The 20,595-nt window shown below is 41.9% G+C and overlaps 1 protein-coding gene across 4 annotated transcripts in view; it reads right to left on the reverse strand.

Annotated features, from left to right (window-relative positions):
* The window catches only part of CRTAC1 (cartilage acidic protein 1), a 537,130-nt gene that overhangs the window by 158,948 nt on the left and 357,587 nt on the right, over positions 1–20,595 (reverse strand). For all 4 annotated transcript variants that reach the window (XM_066601101.1, XM_066601100.1, XM_066601103.1 and 1 more), the window contains one exon: positions 19,831–19,987. In XM_066601101.1, the coding sequence (XP_066457198.1) occupies positions 19,831–19,987 (157 nt within the window). The remainder of the gene's footprint in view (positions 1–19,830; positions 19,988–20,595) is intronic.

Genomic DNA, 20,595 nt, shown 5'->3' on the forward strand with positions numbered 1-20,595 from the left:
GAGAGAGGGAGAGGGAGAGAGAGAGGGAGAGAAAGAGAGAGAGGGAGAGAGAGGGAGAGAGATAGGGAGAGAGAGGAGAGAGAGGGAGAGAGAGGGAGAGAGAGAGAGAGAGAGAGAGGGAGAGAGAGGGAGAGAGAGGGAGAGAGAGAGAGAGAGAGGGAGAGAAAGGGAGAGAGAGAGCACGCGAGAGAGAGCGCTTGGCAACCGGCGGGTCCCATACAAAAATGCTCGAGTCTCCCATCGAAGTCAATAGGGTTCATTACTCGAGTAGAGCTCTCGATTTCTACGAAAAGTGTGACTCGAATAACGAGGACCCGAGCATTTTAGTGCTCGCTCATCTCTAATCATGATCATACCAATGCGCATTTTTCGTGAACACCATTAAAAATATATTATTTGGTATAATTGATGTTTTGTCAGCCTCCACCACCCAAAAAATGAATAAGTTATGTAATTCATTATATGTACCCCAAAATGATACAAAAAAACTACAGCAACAAAAAAAGCCCTCATGTAGCTCTGTCCATTGGAAACTAAAAAAGCTTTGGCTTTTGAAAAGTGAAGATAACCCCCCACCCTAAAGATTCACTGCATCCTTGAGTACAAAATTAGGGACATTGGATGCGGTTGGGAGCCCCAGCAGTGATAATTATAATAAAAGCTGTGGCAGCCCCCATATCTCGGCTTCATGCCACTTATAGGGAATGGGTTATTGTGCGTGTGGCCTACTGGGCCTTTTAGGCATTGATTCCTGTTGAGCTCCCTGCACTTAAGGTGCCAGACATACATTATTAGATATACTTTTAAAGAAGAATACTGGAGATTTGATCTTATTTTTTTGCCCTGACTTTCTCTTAGTACTCAATGCAAGAAGCCGTTTTTAAGAAGTCATACATTTTTCTGACATTTCCAGAAGGTTCTCCTGTATGGCAATCGTTCACTTTTGTTTCAAAAGACCCATTTTCATATTTGAAAAATCAAAGCTTAAAACAGAATGCCATTCATCACGTCACTTTACCTTGTCGCCGCTGGATGACGGCAAGGTTGGAAGACTATAGAAATCAAATGCTAAGTACTACACAATGAAGTCATGGTTCTCCTAATTTACTATTCTTCTTGGCAGCGGTGATTGTTTTATTCTGACACATTAGTCAGTAAATGACATGTCCACTAAAAGCGATATCCCTGTTCTAACCACTAATTCCTTTTTGGTATAACACATATATATGTATAGTTCACTTATTTTTCTTTACAAGTCCATCATAGGGCTTGTGCCAAGAAGCTTGAGTCCTACTGTTGACAACCTGGCAAAAAGTTGGCTTTGCCTATGGAAGCCAAGGCCAGGATGACATTTTTCCTGCATGCCTGGTTCCCTGCAACTTCTTCTGCTGATTGTCCAAGTGGCCGCATTTCTGATGAGACATTGCCCTCCCACGCCAAACTGAGGAAGAGGCCTTGCCTCGAAACACGTTTTTTGCTGCCTTAGAATTTCATCCCATAAAAGCTACTTTTACCTATAATTCTGCTACAAAAAACACCTGGAGTGTTTTTCGAGTCACGTGATCTATAAGTATGAGTGATTTAGGTGTAGCAGGAAGTTCTTCTTCTGAGTTCCTGAGAGTTCCAGCCCTTAACTACCATGTGGTGAATAATGGAGGAGGAAGAGCGGTTCCTAATTCTCTATGTGCCAGTGACCATGGAGGAGTGAGAATCCCAAAAGAGAGAGAGAGAGCGTGTGCATATTGGATGTGAGTGAAAGTCCAGCCCCTGTGCAGTGGTACTCTTGTGCTGCTTTCCTATGCGGCCGTCCTGTAATCTAGGATCACCATGTAGAAGTACTAAAATTCTGCTGTCCTACATGGCCATCCTGTGCTCTGGGATCACTGTGTAGAGGTACTAAAGAAGACCCTTGTTGTCCTGCACATCTGTCCTATGTAATTTGTACCTTTCACCCAGTGTTTGATAAGAAGAGACCTGGGGTACGTTATACAAGTCTGCGGCTCATTTATTTATCGCTGAGGGTCTTTCCGGTGGGTAACCCATGAAAATCCCTATACCTGTTTGCAAGTTTATTGGGCATTGTTCTCCGAAGGGTGTCCAGTAGACAGGGTGTCCAGCGCTGCCCTGGCCAAGGCTACATGCATCCCTCCGGGAGGGAGAGTGGTGTGTGCCGCTGTGACAAGCCGCCATCTTACTCTCCCAGATCCTCAACGTACGCCCTGTGTGCGGGGTCACCCTACGGGATGCTGTACCAGTAGTTTTACCTACTTTTTTCCACCCACTAGTTCAACACCTAGCCCACATGGGTGCTACTCTGGTTGGCAGCAGCTCCACATGGATCTCCAGATCTAGATTCTCACCTAGACACTATATAGGCCCCCAGTAACATAATCAGATCCATATACACTACCACAGGGTTGCTCCACCTTTTTTAATCTAAGTCCTAAACCCTTTTAGGGGGTTGTCAGGCTCTTAACTATTGATGACGTTCTCACAGCAGTGGCCCGCCTTGGTATTACAGGCAATGTTCCCATTGAAGTGAATGGTGTGTAATACCAAGCTAGACCACTGTAGTGGTAAGGGAGCTGTCTGCTTCCTGCAGAAATCAGGTCCATGTATTAACACACTGGGCCAGCAAACAGCTGATCAGCAAGAGTCCTGGGCAGAAGACTCCTCAATATACCATTGACGGCCTATCCCGAAGCTAGGCTATCAATAGTTTAAAGCTGGACAGCCAAAGGTTTTGGTGTGTTATTTTCTGCCAGAAACTTTTACGGCCTCTAAGCAGATGCACTTTTAATCTAACATTTAAAAAAAGTGATCAATAGGCACATTGCTTTTTTAAAGAGGAATTGTCATGTCCTCAGGCCAGTGGAGCAGTTGCATAGCATTTTCCTTTTATCCCCCCCCCACACACACACACACACCCCATAAGTCAAACCTGTCAAGTGGGTGATCTTTACTGCTCACTGCCAATGGCTGAAGTCAGATTTGATTGACTGTGAGCTGGAGACCATCCAATTGACAAATTCAAAGCGCTGCAAGCTGAATCTAATGGGACCTGGCACGGGTGAACGGGGGAGTAGAAAGCAAAGAAAAACAGTCATACAGTCAAGAGGGGCTTGGCTGCAAAGCTATGCAGCTGGCCCTGTGAACCCCAGGACCCGGCCGGTCCTCTTTAAATGAGCTTGAGGTTCTTATCAGTACTATATAAGCCAACTTTAATCATTTCAAAGGGTAATATAAAAGGGAACACGTTCTTAGAGTACAATACCTCCAGTAAAAATCATCTAAATTTCACCATGCTCTTAGATCCTCGCAGATTGTACCGCTGTGAAGGTTTTTCCTTCAAAGCTCAGTAGTGTGTGCTGCAGACATCTCCTCCCACCTATTTTGCTATCATTGCCTGCCATGTTACAGATACACTGGTACTGCATCCCAGTCACTGTTTCTACAGGCCTTCTATACTTCATTGACAAAGGCCATAGTTAGTGATTAGAGATGAGCGAGCATGCTCGGTTAAGGAAATTACTCAAGCGAGCATTGGCATTTTCAAGTAACTGCCTGCTCATGCAAAAAGATTCGGGGGGTGGCTGGGTTGAGCGGGGGCTTGCGGGGAGGAGCGGGGGGGAGAGAGAGAGATCTCCCCCCCCCCATTCTCCCCAGCTCTCCCCTGCCACCCCCCAAATTGAAACTGCCGATGCTTGCTCGAGTAATTTCCTTAACTGAGCATGCTCGCTCATCTCTATTAGTAATACAAGTACAGCTTCAAGCACTAATTCAATGCAAGCCTTTTAGCTCATTACACTCACCACTCACCTTTTGCTAAACTGTTTGAATCAGTGCAGATGCTGCTGTAACCACATGACTTTAGTAATAACTAGCAAGTTATCTCTACAGATACACAAAAATGTCTTAATTCCCCATTTGGTGAAAAGGAGACTGTCACCCTTCCTCCTCCTATCTATGAATTCTAACAGCATGTAGAAATACGCTTTATAGCAGCGTTATTGGCCACAGGCTCAATTGGCAGGAGAAAACTCATCAACTTTAATGAGTGCTGTGAGCATGCTCTATGAGTTGTTCAGAGGTCATTGTGCAGGGAGGAGAGGAGGTGAGCTGTGATCATTACTTATTGTGAATAGCGGATGCTGCGTTATCTACATATCGGTGTTACTTGGCATTGTAATCCTGCTTGTGATGATAAAGAGATGACTACTGAGAAGTTTTCTTTACAAAACAGGAAGTGATAGGCTATTATTAGGCTTAGTGGTCAGTGTGAAAACTGCAGGATTTCAGGATTTTTAAAAATATGGATCATGAATGACATTGAGAATTTTCAAAGAAAAATCAACCTAAATTCTTCCAAATATCCTTTACATAAAAAACTTGATTTATACAAAAGGTCATTTTTGCTGACACAATCCCTTTAAGAGATTCATAGCTGCCTGTCTATTTTTTTCATACCTATCAATCAATCTACCAATCTATCTAATGTATCTTACTCCTGTAGCTGACAGCAGGGTGGAAGTAAAGGTTTGCAGTAATTCAATTCTTATCTTCCCATGTCCCTAACTTAAATGATTGGAGCGTGCAGCCTGCAAGTGAATGAAACCAATAAAAAGCATAAAACACTCAATTTCCAATTTGAAATTTAAGGGGTTTTATCATGACTATAAAAACTTTTCCAGGAGCTGGGCGCACTACAAAATAAAAACATAGATAATACTCACCTCTCCTCAGACCCACAAAGAGGAGCTGAGTGGATCACACTGCTCCGGCACCAGCTTCTGGGTAGATTGCCAGGCGGAAGCCACAGCAGCACCGTTTGAGCTCCTTGACATCAGCGCTCAAAACCTGCGTGCCATGATGCCAGGAGTTTGAGGATGTGAGGCTGCAGAGATCACCTGCCTCCACTTGGCTGTCTACCTACTACTACCTACTCAGCTCTTCTTCGGGGTCAATTTTTTATTTAATAGCGGGCCCAGCTGCTGGAAAAGTTTTTATAGTAATGCTAAAACCGCATTAAAGACTTAAATTTACCCACAGAGATGCTAATGCTAAGACATCTTAAGTGGATCACTGGAGATACCTTAACTTAGAATTTCTAGTCATTAACAACAATTACCAAAATAATTGAACACATGCTACATCCACTAACGATGGCACATCCTCGCTTGCTTTGTCTGGATGCAGAATAAATACTTTCTTACAGCTTTCTCCCTCCCGTCCGCTCTACAGACGAACATGTATTTTAAGTAACAACGTCATGTCGGGCGTCTGAAATCACACAGTGATGAGATGTTAAATACAGTATCTTACTCCGGTCGGCGCTCGCTGCTGAGCCAGCTGATTAGGTTTATGCAAGGACAAAGTGAAGAAAAATTCTCCCATCTCTGTAATTATGTAAAATAATCAGTAGGTGTTTTCAATTTGTCCAAACCCTGGCATCGCTGCTGGCGACGTCCCAGACAAACATTTTTTATTCATTTACAAAAGGCTTGGCTAAAGACCAAAATGGCATTCACAGAGCTCGGGGAAGAAGTGCCTGGTGCCGGCTGAGGATTAATAGACCATTCGGCTCATGCAGAATTATGGCTCGGCGTCCCTGTGTTCTGACACATCTTTACAAAGTGACATTGAAGATCTTTTTATTCTGGACTTTTTTTCTTTCTTTTTTTTTTCTTTCTAGATTGGCAGAGCATCGCATCAATACGGAGAAAATATGTAATTATGTTTATAGCACCAGCTATGAGTACTGAAACGTCAACTAGCACATCTGTCCTCTCAACACCCGACAATGAATCACTTTTCATTCTGTGACATCTTCTAATCCTTGCCAAGGAGCGCCCATTAAAAAAAAAATCTCAATTCCGATTTTGTCTCGTATCACTTTTTAGAATTGTCTTTTGTGGTATTAACCCCTTCAAGGCCAAGCCTGCTTGTGCCTTAATGACCTTACGGGAGGAGACATAGATTAGATATTAGAAAAAAAAAAAACTTTCTGACAGTGAGGGTGATTAATGAGTGGAACAGGTTGCCACAGGACGTGGTGAGTTTCCTTCAATGGAAGTCTTCAAACAAAGGCTGGACAAATATCTGTCTGGGATGATTTTGTGATCCTGCACTGAGCAGGGGGTTGGACAGAAGACCATGGAGGTCCCTTCCAACTGTACCAGTCTAGGATTCTATGGCCAAGCCAAATTTTGGAGATCTGGCATATGTCACTTTAAGAGAGAATTACTATGTAAAGGTTCTATACATCCAAGTAATTGTTTTTATGCCACCTGTTGTGCTAAGCATTTAAGCCTGATTTTATATATATATATATATATATATATATATATATATATATATATATATATATATATATATATATATATATATATATATATATATATTAAACAAACAGATGCAATTGTTTGGGGCCCCATAAGTTCTATGTACACCCTTGCCAAACACCCATTTACACGCAAAGATGATCGCTCAGAATTTTTTAAAAGATAGGATGATTGACAGTTTGAGCGATCATTTTTCATAAGCTACTAATGGGAACTAATGCCCATTAGTAGCTTATTAGCTTCATTTGCATGTAAAAGAGCCTCCCATCACTGTATGCAGATAACAGCAGGTGGTCTGTTATCTGCATACAGCCCCTTTGTTCACCCATGGGACTGCAGCTGAATACAATGTAATCAGCACTCCTATGGAGAATCACAGCGTGCGGTCCCTACTATCAGCTCTTCGGCAAACAATGGATTTTAAACTCAACTAAAAATCATCATTCGGCTGAAAAGCAAACAATGCTAGCATTTACACGCAACGATTATTGCTCAAAAGACATTGTTTGAGCGAATTTAGAGCGATAATCGTTGTGCATAAATGGGGCTAATGGGCCAGTATATGAACAATCAGCAGCAGCTATCTTGCTTATTGATGGTTTCCACTTATATTTTTTTTCATATTACACAAAATAACAGCAAACAATTGTACAGATGATATATATTAACAAGATATTAGATTTTACATTTGACTGATAATATCATATAGGGAAAAGATTGAACAAATCTGCGCCATCAGAGGAATAAAATAGACAAAAAGGAAGAAAACATATTTGTGGAGCAGATGAAGAGGCTAATTTTGATGGCACCGCAAAGTGTGCATAAAGGGCAACGAAGGAAGGTGTGAATGGGAAAGAAAGTTGCTAACTTCTGTGCAAAATACTGTATGCAAATAGTGGAGTGAGAACTTCAGTCTCATTAGAGGTTGATTGTTTGATTAATTATTTAAAGTTGCGTTGGAGGAGCCCAGCTGTCATTGTGAGAAGTCCGGAGGAAAATTGTGAGCTGCCGATCGCCACACTGAAAGACAATCAATATGTTTTTGTCTGACAATAGGCTCCATGCCAAGAAAAACAAATCAAAAAGTTTTATCTAATAAGGACAGAACTTTGAAGACTCAATGTACTTTCTTTGTAACCAACCACCTCCCCCGCAAGTTTTAGGTTCACCTGTGGGAAACAAGAATTCAAAGAGGTACATGGATGGAGAATGTCTAATGGGGACAATTAGGGCTATTAAATAAAATAAATCTTGCTGATTGTGTAGCACCAACTTATTCCGCATCGCTTGCAAGTAATTTATTTATAACCCCCCCCCCCACCACCACCAAGTTGGGTACTCATTTTACGGACCTCGGAAGGATGGAAGGCTGAGTCAACCTTGAGCCGGCTACCTGAACCTTGTGGGGATTGAACTCATAGGAAGGGGGTCCTACACCTCGGCAAACCTTCTCTGTGAACCAGAATTGAGCGCTCTTCTATATAAGCAACTCACGTTGCAGAGCCCCGCACAGAAATGTCACTCACTCGCCGCCGGCTCCGGTCTGCGCATGAGCCGGCTGCGCGGCAAGCCGACACATCAAAGCCGGATCCGACCCGCCCGTCTGCGGGCGGCCTTAGCAGTGGGGTTTTTTTTTAGATACTTTGTACGCCATTTACAGTGCTGGACCGGTACAGATGGCTTTTTCTTTAGCTTGACTCTCAACGCGATGTGATATGATGGTGTGCCGCGCTATCAGGGTGGTTTACACTTTGAGTGACTTTACAATGGGTTTTGTTGTGTTAAGATAAGAGAACAATAGTTTTTTAATGGAGTGAGATAAGATAACTTTCTGCGCCACACTATCACAGTCAAGGTAACATTTGACTTAATAGCTGTCTACAAGCAGCTGAAGGGCTGTCACAGTGCAGAGAGATCAGCCCTATTCTCAGTGATTGACAACAGTCTGTGAATGACTGCACATATAGAGGTAGATGTCAATCACTGATAGCTCCGCCCATTGGACTGTTCAGCTCAGAATAAGTACAGGTAGAAATTAATCTTTCCCAATAAAACTGCATATCAAGAAGCATTGGCATTAGCCAATCAGAGCATTAGCTTTCTGGAGGCGGGGCATTCAAGCCCCGCTTGCAGAAAGCAATGCTCTGCCGGCGTGCACGCGGGAGCGACAGCCTGCAGCAGCGCCGCCGGAGGTGAGTATTGATTTTTTTTTCACACTGTATTCCCGGCATATAAGACGAAAAGTCGGGGGTCGTCTTATACACCCCGTCGTCTTATATGCCCGAAAATATGGTATATATATATTTTTCTCAGCTTGAGGGCTTCTTCACATGGTCTATGCGCAACTATGCTTTCCGCTACATAATTGCACATGAAATTTTTTATTTTTCTTTTACCTTTCAAACTCTGTGCTATTTCAAGCCAGTTTGTAAAAAAACTGGGAAGATAGGTGCTGCCCTATCTTTCTCATATGTAGTATTAACTACGCGGAGAAAGTTAGGGCAAGTCCTATCTTTTCTCGGGCGTAGTATCAACGAACCAGAATCTCGACAGTGGAAACAAAACCATTGAAATCAATGTTTTCATTTCGTCCCATTATGTGGCCATAAAAATCACGGTGGCATAATAGGACAAATTCACGCCCATGTGTTTAAGCCCTAAAAGAGACCTCAAAGGAAAATGTTTTGCAAATGCTGAAGAGGCGAAACAAAAACTTGCACGATAACGATGAGATAGAAAAATGCTTTGAGCAGTAGAAAAAATGATTGGGCAAATGCATTGCTTCAAATGGAGAGTACTCTGAAGGAGATTGACGTTTTAAAATCTACAAAAGGATTATTTTTAATAAATGAATTCCTGTTTTTTTTAACCATCCCCTCATATGTTCTCTGATGGGGGTGATAACATGAAAAACAGTCCCCGTTACCCCCACAGGCAGGAGAATAGCAGATTTTTCTATGCTGCCTGATTGTCCTCTACTTCCACCTCTCTACTCTGCCCACAGACAAGTGACAGCTGTAAATTCTGTATTCCCCACCCCACTTCAAACGGTTGTAACTCCGGTTGTTTTGCAGCTACAGACACACTTTTGGTCTCATTTTAAAGCCAAGATTCTGCCATAGAAAAGGAACGATAGTTCATTATAGAGAAGGTATAGATTTCAATGGATACTATGTAATGCTTCATTTCCCCTATCGTGGCAAAGGAAATTAAACGTTTCCTGCCAGGTTACTCAATAGATTATAGCTGATCTCTTGTGGTTCCAATAGTGGTTTAATCTTAACCTGGGAAGGATGGGTACTAGAGATGAGTGAGCATACTCGTTAAGCGATTTACTCGAGAGCATCGCCTTTTTCGAGTACCTGCTGGCTCGTCCCTGAAGATTCGCGGGGACTGAGAGATCTCTTTCTCCCTCCTGATCCCCCCCTCCCGCTCACCCCCCCCCCCCGAATCTTAAGGGACGAGCCAGCAGGTACTCGAAAAACGTGATGCTCTCTCGAGTAAATCGCCTTAACGAGTATGCTCGCTCATCTCTAATGGGTACCTACCTTTAAAAATGCTCGTCTCTTGGGACTAGGTCTACAAATAAAACCAGAGAAGGTATGATATCATTTATGTGGTCCAATAGGAGGGACAGAAGGTAAATGAATGGCGGGCGTGCACAACCAGGTGGAGGCAGCCACAACTCCACAATATTTGTACGAAAAAGGATAAAACAGGTCAGTACTTCCCAATAAAAAACCTATCGGTGCATGTATGCCAGATTTAACCACCTGGTATTAGTGTTAGAACCCATCTGAAAGCTTGGTCACCTGCACGTTGGTAGATGGGCCAATGTCATTTGATCCAATTAATTATATACCAAGAACCTTGCATTATTTAATACTTCTGATAGTAAATGTATTTTGAGTGCAGTTGCCACTTTTTTTCCTTTTTGCTTCTACGATAGCACTTTTAAATGACAGCACAGCAGAGCATGAACATTAAAGGGGTTCTGTCATTAAAAATGAAAAATTCTATACTTACCTATTCCTCCCCCGTCAGTCTACTTACCAGATCTTCCCCTCCCTTATCTTCTCCTGTCTCCTGCAGTCCAGGGGGAGTGTCTTCACCTTCAGTTGCCTGATTCTTCTGTTTCCTGTGAGGTTACGTACATTCACAGGCAGTCTTCTTCCTGCCAGCCAATGTACATTACGTCACAGCTCACAGGCCAGCAGGAAGACTGCCTATCTGCTTCAGAGATTGCTCATGCGAGCTGACTCTGAAATAGATTAGAATTCCTTCCTAGGCAGTGAACACAACAGCACAGGGACCTGACCTTCACTGACCTGGCCGGAAGGAATGTGAGGAATGCAGCCTTCATAACAAGAAGGCCGGCATGCATTGAGGTGACCCGGGACACTGCAGAAGCTCAGCCAGGAGAAGATGTGGTGAGGAGACCTGGGGTGAGAAATAGGAGAGTATATTTGTTTTTTTTTATTAATGACAAAACCCCTTTAGGTGTTTGTTCACCTCTGCATCAGAAGTTCCATTCAGAGCACCCATCCCAGATTCCACCCTTTTTCTGTTTCAATGATGGAACAGGAAACTGGAATCCATAAATACCAATGTGAAGGAGCCATTAGTTCTCCTGTTCTATAGTATATTCTTGCTCTAAAATTTCATATTTACACCCAACCTGTAACTGTGGGGAGAAACTGTCAGAATTTAAAGGCTTTTCACTTGCAAAGTCTATGTGATTTTAAAGTGACCCTCCAGGTTCAAGACAAGACTCTGTCCTGGGACTGGAGTGGTCAAGGGGTATATTACCTGCAGTTCTTCTTCTCTAACATCCCTGAGATCTGGGTCCATTCTTGGTTATCCAAGATAGCTGCAGCAATCTGATTGGCCATTTGTTGATCAAATGACCAGCCCAAGCCAATCAGAGAGCAGATTTAGTGTATCGGTAGTCTAATATTACCTATGCCCTGTGGGGATTAAGTAGTCTGAAGATTTGTGTTAGCCATCTTGGATAGCTGAAAACAGGACCTGGAAGTGGTAGATTGGAGGGAGGGCAGAGAAGAACAACTACATATACCCTCCAGCCCTGGTACAGAATTTTATCCTGAAATTGGAGAGTCACTTTAAGTACTCATGTGTAACAGACAAATGTATTACAGAGGTGACACCTTTATTGACTAACCAGAAAAATAATATTTTCACAGTTTCAGAGCTCAGAGGCGTCATCATCACCTACTTATCATACTTTTGTCTTTTTTGTACAGCAGTATTTACCGTCACAGATTTTTCTGGCTAACATGGTACTGTAAAATGTTTGCTGTACATCGTGATATTTTCGGGGTCGATGGTATTGCTGTCCATGCGTTACTATAATATCACCATGCCATCTGCATATACACAGCTGTATCCAATGTGCAGAACTCTCTGTGTTGCCACAGGAGCAGCAGAGATGTCATAAGCAAGAGTCAAATGTTGTCAATTCTTTTGTATTCTCTGTTCTGTTTTCTCTACAACTAATGAATAAAAAAGGATGTTCTTTCTTTTCTCGGTGTTTATTCTATGCACTGTTGGGAGCTGTCAGATAACAAGCTCCGCTGCGTCCTCTCATCTACTCTATAGGGATCAAGTGCACAAAGCAACCTGGTGCTCTGAGAGTCTCTGCACAGACCACCTGGCAGAGCCGCCACCGGGACCCTCAATGTTCAAGTGTCAGAGAAATCCTGAACATGTACTGCACTACGAAAACCACCAGACAGTCAAGCAGACAACAAAGATACCATTCTGTCTATCTATCTATCTATCTCATATCTATCTATCTAATATCTATCTATATCTCATATCTATCTATTTATCTATCTATCAATCTATAACTGATATGTATCTTATGTCTGTAAAACGTAATGAGTGGAAAGCAGCACAACCAGATGTTTTATATATATCTATCGTATCTATCTATATTATATGTATCTATCGATAACTGATAGGTATCTCATATCTATCATCTATCTCTCTCATATCTATCCATCTATCTATCTATCTATATCTATCTTATATCTGTCTTTCTCATATATCTTTCTCATATCTATCTATCTATCTATCTAATATCTCTCTCTCTCTCTCTCTCTTTCTCTCTCTCTCTCTATATATATAACTGATATGTATCTCATATGTATCTATCATCTCTCTCTCTCATATCTATCTATCTAACTTATATCTGTCTTTCTCATATCTATCTAATATCTCTCTCTCTCTCTTTCTATATATATATCATATATAACTATCTATAACTAATATGTATCTCATATCTGTAAAACGTAATGAGTGGAAAGCAGCACAACCAGACTTTTACAAAGGCATACTTTAGCCAAACGTGCACAATCCAATGGTAGATCCGGACCCAAAGATCCAAACGTAGCTTCTCAGACAGTCGATAAGCAGATCAGCACTCCCTAGTTTTCTTTGTAATAAAACACCTTTATTCCTCAGTTTAAAAACTGCAACGTTTTGATTCTATGTTAATCTTTTTCAAACATGCTATCTATCTCATATCTATCTATCTATCTATCTATCTATCTATCTATCTATCTATCTATCTATCTATCTATCCCATATCTATCTATATATCTCATATCTATCTATCTATCTATCTATCTATCTATCTATCTATCTATCTATCTATCTATCTATCTATCTATCCCATATCTATCTTTCTATCTCTCTATCAATATATCTATATATCTCATATCTATGCATCTATCTATCTATCTCATAAGTATCTATCTATCTATCCCATATCTATCTATCTATCTATCTATCTATCCCATATCTATCTATCTATCTATCTATCTATCTATCTATCTATCTATCTATCTATCTATCTCATATCTATCTCATATCTATCTATCTCATATCTATCTCATATCTATCTATCTCATATCTATCTATCTCATATCTATCTATCTATCTATCTTCTATCTATCTATATCATATTTATCTATCTATAACTGATATGTATCTCATATCTATATATCATGTATCTCTCTCATATCTATCTATCTGTCTATCTATATTTTGTAATCTGAGAATTCCCATGGGAATTAGGATGAGAAAATGTCCCAAACCCAAGATTTTAGACTCATTCAGGTACAAAACTGAAGACTAATTTGGGTCTGTGAAATTAATGTCTGCATGCTATTGCCTTATTAATAGAGTCCATTTGGGGTATTTAATACCCTAGGGTGTCCCATGAAGTGGTAGAGGATAGCTGACAGGTGAGTGTGAGGCCTTTTTTCAGTTATTCCTCTGGGCCGCTGCCTATGCAGTATATCCACTTACACGGTTTAGAGTTGGCCAGTAATTGGAAGCACATCTACTAGCTGAACAAGCTCTGATACACAATATGAGAAAAGCTGTTTAAAGCACACATCAACAGCAACCCATACATTTTAGAATCCACATCCCATAGGTGTAATAATATGTATAAAAAAGTTTTAAAAATAAACTATATAAAATGCATAAAATGCAGCTATAGCAGATTTCAACCACCCAAAAGAAAATGCAAAAAAAACTGAAACAAAGGTAACGGCAAAGCGGATATAAGCGACTTTATTAGACGTCTGACGGGCAGGACACTACAGAGTTAAGTGTGTGCTGCAGAGCTGTAATTCTCTAGGACATGAAGTTCTGAACATGAAGTACTGCAACCCCTGAAGCTGCAAAGCCCTTATAGTCCAGATCAATCATGGCAGGACTGAGGAGATTTAAATGCATCATTTATACCCAGCTCAACTTTTAGAATACCTTGTAGAATCTAATACATGGAAGGTGTTGAAGCGATTTGTATTTCTGTCACTGTCAGGCACAGACTCCGGAGTCACAGTAACTACATAAAGATATACAGGCTGCATCAAAGAAAGCCATAAAAGCTGCAAATGATGGAAACTGTCATCACAGGCCAGCAAGGGGATACTTATAGAGGGAGCAGAGTTAGCAGCAGCACCTGGATCCTGGTGTACGAGGGTCTCAAAGGCCCCTCTGCCATATTAGTGGGGGTCCTGCTACAGATTTTGTATTGGGGTTCAAGACCTTCGGGTTCCTTCTCTGCTGGCTAGTAAATAAGTACAGTAAGAAGAGAAATAGGTTTAGATTTAACCCCTTAAGGACCAGGCTGTTTTGTACATTAAGGACCAGACACTTTTTGGGGATTTTATCCATGTGGCGTTTTAACTGTACGATTTTTTTTTAACTTCACCTATCAAGATTATTTTTGTTGCGTTTTTTTTTTTCCCCCCGTCACATATAGGGCTATTTTTTTAGTATCTTTTTTTTCGCTTTTTTCATTTTATTGGGGGTAAAAAGCTAAAAAAATGATTTTTTTGAACATTTATAGGTAGTTTTAAATTTGTATATTTGCGCTAAAATAAAGTATGGGAACGGGTTCCTCATTTTGTTTCGGATGTCTTGATATATAATTGTATGCTTTTGGATTGCAGTGCGCATACGGCGACGGTTTTGGTTGGCGTCGGCTTTGAGTAATATTTTTTTTTATGTATATATTTTTATTTTATTCGAAAAGTAATTTTGTTTTACTTATTTATGTAATTATTTTTTTACTATCTATGTCTCCCATGACATAGATAATAGTCAATGGCAGAGCTGATCAGGGTGTGCCGGGGCCCTGCAGCTCTGCTGTGCCAGGGGATCCCGGTGGTTATGTGACTGCCGGCTCGCGTAGTGTAGGAAACACTTCCACTTTTTACTTTTTAGTACATAGCTCTCATTCAGCGCTGTGTTCTCGGGAAAGGAGTAGGCAGAAGGGGTTAAAAAAACACTCCTGCCTTCTCCTTCCAGTTCTCAGACGTGACTAACAGCTGGCAACACGACCTGCTTCTTCTGATTGATTGCAGAAGCAGGAGCTTTAATCTCTCTGGGTTTAAAGCCCAGGACCAAGTGTTGTAAATTTACTTGGTCCTTAATGGGTTAAAGGGTTATTCCTATTTTGTCTAGTTATCTCCCGACCACAGGATGGATAAGTGGCTATTTGCTGTGGCTTCGAATGTTGAGATCCTCACCGATCCCAAAAAATTGCCCCCAATATGCCCTAAAATTTTCACAGCTGTTGTCACAATTGCGTGACACCGCACCATTCACTTCTATGGGACAACTGCAGAGTTAAAGCGCTCAGCAATCTTTGGTGGTCTCGTTGAAGTGCATAGAGATTGCTGAGTTCTTGAACCCAACTACGTCTGTTAGTGAAGTGAATGGTACATTCGCGTGAATGCATGACTACGGCTGTTAACATTCAGGGACATGCCGGGGTTAATATCTCCGGAACAATGGGGATCCCAACAGTCGGAACCCCAGCAATTAGTAAGTTATTCCTTATTCTACAAAGAGGTGATAATTTGCCAATATGGGAATACCCATTAAGGGGTTGGCATCGTGATGGCCCCTTCACATAGCAGGGATAAAGATTTGGCAGAGGCAGCAGCTGCCAATGGCACTATTAAAGAGAAGGGGCACAATTTGTACCATTAGAAAAAAAATAACACTGTCTTTCAGTCTCAGTATGAGCAACATTTGTGCATTTCATGGTTTTTTAATGCAATTAAACTCTTTACTTTTTTGCCATTATTGATTTTTTTCGTCATCGCTTTTTTCATCCTCTACTTCTAAGACCTAGAACTTTTCATAGCCCAGAAAAGCAATTCTGGCATTGTTATTTTTTTACGGCATTCATCGTGCAGGATAAATAATGCAATGTTTTAATAATTCAGACATTTATAGATGCGGTGAAACCAATTATGTTTAATTGCTTTATTTCTCTGATTTTTTATTTTTTTTTTGAAAAATAGGAATAGATTTTTTTTAACCCTTTAATATTTTATTTTTATATTTCTAAACATTTTATGAAACTTACAATTGTTTTTATTCCCAACAGGGGAACTAAATTTGTGATCACTTGCTTGCTTTTAATATTAACCTATTAAGCCCTGCTATGGGCATGGTTTAATAACCATAAATACATAACAGCCTTTGGAGTCTTCACTAGGCCCAGGGTTGCCAAGACCTTTGGCACCTTGCTTTCACAATAATATGATGATGGAGGGGACCACCCCAAAGCTAGCGGCTTAGATGCTTGACCTCAGCATCTAAGTGCTTAAACGGCTGCAATCAGAGCTAGTTCTGACCATGGACGTGTGTCAGGTCTTTAACACAACTGACATTTACCAGTTATGGAGCAGGTTTGGCTACCTAACCTGCTATATACATCCCCTCCCGGGTGGATGATGCATACATGTATGCCCTAGGTTGTGAAGGGGATAGATGAATGATGGTTAAACTTCAAGAATCTAGGGAGAGTATTAAATTCTTAAAGGGGTATCCGGGGCTTTTTTGATTTTTTCTGTTGATGACTTAGGGTGCCTACCCGCTATCAATATATTTTCTTGCAATGTGAGAGTGAGTGCCTTACAGCGCAGAGAAAGCTTCATCCCCATGGGGATGAAGGAATCCTCTGTCACAGCTGTCACAGCTGTGGCAGAAGTCCGTGATCGTATTTCATTGCTTTCAGTGGAGTTAGCACTGCTGCGGTCCCATTGAAATCAGTGGGTTGTGGCAACCCTTGCAGTGATGACTTTCAGGGAAGGGCTGGAAACATAAGCCCTTCCATGAAAATCATCCTTAGCTGTAAAAAAAAGTAAAAAAAACATTATACTCACCTAGAAGAGCCGTCCAGCTCTTCTGTCCAGCCCCGGCAGTCGTCTTCTGTCTTCTGGAGACCGGCGTTTGAAAAATCCCCACCCCCAGAAAGAGCTGGTCTCATTGGCTGAGCGCACAGCCATTGAATGACAGCTGAGCGCTGCCTGTGATTGGTCACAGCACTCAGCCAATCACAGGCTGAATTCAATGAATGGCTGAGCACTGCCTCTGATTGGCTGAGCGCTGTGACCAATCACAGGCAGCACTCAGCTGTCATTTAATGGCTGAATGCTGTCTGTGATTGGCTGAGCGCTCAGCAAATGAGACCAGTGCTTTCTGGAAAGGGGGATTGAAAGACAACTCTTGGGGCCAGACAGAAGAACTGGACGACTCTTCTAGGTGAGTATTTTTTTACAGCTAGGGATGATTTTCAGGGAAGGGCTTATAATTCAAACCCTTCTTGGAAAATAATTGCTGCAGAGGTTGCCTGCAACCCACTGCTTTTAATGGGGCCACAGCAGTGCCAAGCCTATTGAAAGCAACGCAATAGCATCACAGACTTCTGCCATAGCTATGACAGAGGATTCCTTCATCCCCGCAGTACCCGCGGGGATAAAGGTATCCTCTGCCATAGATATCACAGCTGTGGCAGAAGTCTGCAATGTACCCCCTATGTTTTCAGTGGGGTCGGCGCTGCTGCCGCCGGCCCCATTGAAAACACTGAGCGATATTGCTGATTTTTTTCTTAGCGCTGCAAGGCTTGAGAGTAAAAATCGCAAATGAGTATGAAACCATTGAAAATCATTGGTTTCATAATCAGGTGTTTTCACTCGCTCTCGCATCGCAAGAAAATATATCGTTAGTGGGTAGGCCCCCTTAATCTAAGGATAGGTCATCAATAAATGAACGGGTCAGTACAGACAAAACAGGAAGTAGATTGCGCCATTCATATTACAGTGGTCTGGGTTGGTAGTGCAGACGCAGCTGCCCTTGAATTCAAGTCCCGGACAACCCCTTGTAAGTCCTTTCTTGCACACCAAAAACGTTTGTCCCACTTCTGCCTGTTGAGCCCTGCTCACATAGCAGAAAATTTGCTACATATCCGCAGCGATTCCACATCAAATCTGTGGAAAATCTGCATCTCATTACTTTCAATGGCAATCCCCGCCATAGTCTGTGGAGTACTGATTTTTTTTCGGCACATGGATTTCAAATCCATGCGAGGTAAGAATAGAAGGAACATGACACTTTTTGACAGTTTCTAAGCGGAGTTTGTATTTGCCCATTGGAAGGCTTAAATCAGCATGTAGATCCGCAGGCAGACATTAGCATAGCCCCACGGAAATCTGCAGCTCAAAGGTGGAATCCACACACAAAAAATCCATGTCAAATTCTGCCATGTGAACATCCCCTAATGGGTCCTGACCTGTTCATGGATTGCATGGTCTGCCATTAATTGAAGTGGAGGGCATACATTTTCATTGCAGTAGTTTCACCAAACTATGATAGCTGTTGGGGGTGGGGGTTAATGGATTAGCGAAGCCGCAACGGTAGCAATCACCTGATTGCTGGACTACTTCCATGTTCAGAAAGGGTTGTCATAGGTCTTACTCTGAAAAGGATACTCTACTCTATAATGTTCACCATCCGTATACACAGATGAGGTTGTCCTTTGGCATAATATGCAGTGGCAGTATGATGTTTTATATGTGGTTGTACATAAATTTCTATATAAAAGACAGCATGAAAAGGGTTATAATTAATTAGACCATGCAGCATCAGTCACTCTTGTTACGTTCTTACAGGGCGCAAGTACAGCGCCCATCATGGATGTCAGCAACCCACCAGACCAAGACATAATTAATATCCACAATGGACCAATATACACATATATTCTATCATCCAAACACAGGAAATACAAGATAGGGCAAATAACAGTTACAGAAATATGGGGATTGGAACACTATTCCTAAAAACACTTTGCTGTGGCAGACCCTGCCTAGAAACAGGGTGATCGCCCCGATAGGGGTGACCCTACATCAGGAACTTAGGGGTTTAGCATGTTTCTAGATGGACAATAGGGAAGATGTTTAATTCGGATGGAAAAATCAATGCATACATCACAGTATTTGATAGAAATGAATAAGCTCCACACAGAACAAATAACCGCAGGTACTTAGCTGACAGGAGTCCGCAGCCTGACCAAATACCTCAGGCAGGACAATAACCGGCGCCTATATAGGGGCTGGTCCAGAATAAATGCACTTCTATTACAGCTGATTGGCTAGCTAAGGAAAACACCTCCCTGCTGGCCAATCAATTCATACACCACAGGAGATGTCATACACTGAACCCATTGAGAGATTTCCTACAGATGACACCTCAAGGGCTTTCTGCAGAGACAGCAAGAAAGCACTCATCAGCACCCTCTGCTGAATGACAGGGCACATGTGCTGAAGGCACTTCCTGATTGTGGCCAGCGTGCCTCAACAATGCTATATTATTCTTTATCCCCGTCTGCAACATTAATTAGATTTCCTTGTATATAAATTTAGGGCACATATTAAGATCCCATCGTTCTACTGAACTGAACTACAATCACCTTTGAAACACCAAGGACAGGGATGAAGAACAAAAAATTATTCTATAGACATAACCAACCAGTAATGTTGTATTGCCACACACCTACGGTGGGGGAATGGTTGCAGATGACCCCCCCAGGCACTGCATCCATGACTCGTATTCTAGGACACAAGAGCAACTCTACGTGATTTAAGTCCACTCTCACCTGTATACTTATTGACACCGGCTTCAGCTGCTACATTAGACAGCACAATTACTCCTTTCGCTACGTCGCTGGCCGCCTCATCAAGCTCAATTAAGGCGTGGGCACCCACTTTGCGATCTGCATAGTTTGCGATATAGATGGAGTATCGTCCAGTGCCCTAAAAAGAGAAAGGCAGAAAAAAAGTTCAATAAATATTCAGCTGCCTGCTTCATAAGCATCACTTATTCACCTAATATCAGAAGTCATAGTGATCTGGAAGAGGCACAGAAATGTAATATATAATGAAAGGTAGAAGGAATATGACTATATAGAGAGTAGCACTGCCGAGGAAAGAGAGTCAGAGATAGATCCATTCCCTACGTCTGCGAGAAGGTGCCAGATATGAGCATTATAAAGAGAGCGGTATCTCCAGTGCCACATACAACGCATTGCTCTGAAGACGGCATCTTCAGTCACCCAACTTCGGATTCTTGTGATTGGGAATCGAACTGTAGGGAACATTACCTTGTTTTTCCTAGAACTACGAATAAAAGTGAGTTTTGACTTTTCACCCTTACCCCGACTCCTGGAGGTCCTTCTCACTAGGGAACACCTGCCACGTATTACACCGCCCTCCAGGAGCAGGGAATACAACTCCCAACAACCAAAAACTTTTTTCGGAGCACGACCGTATGGGAGTGCAACTATCGAGCTGCCCCTCAGTTCGGTCTGCTGTGGACTGGCATCACTAAATCCAAGCTGATGCCCAATCGCCGCTCGCTACAT

This window comes from Eleutherodactylus coqui, chromosome 4 (genome assembly GCF_035609145.1).
Source record: "Eleutherodactylus coqui strain aEleCoq1 chromosome 4, aEleCoq1.hap1, whole genome shotgun sequence".
Taxonomy (NCBI): Eukaryota; Metazoa; Chordata; class Amphibia; order Anura; family Eleutherodactylidae; genus Eleutherodactylus; species Eleutherodactylus coqui.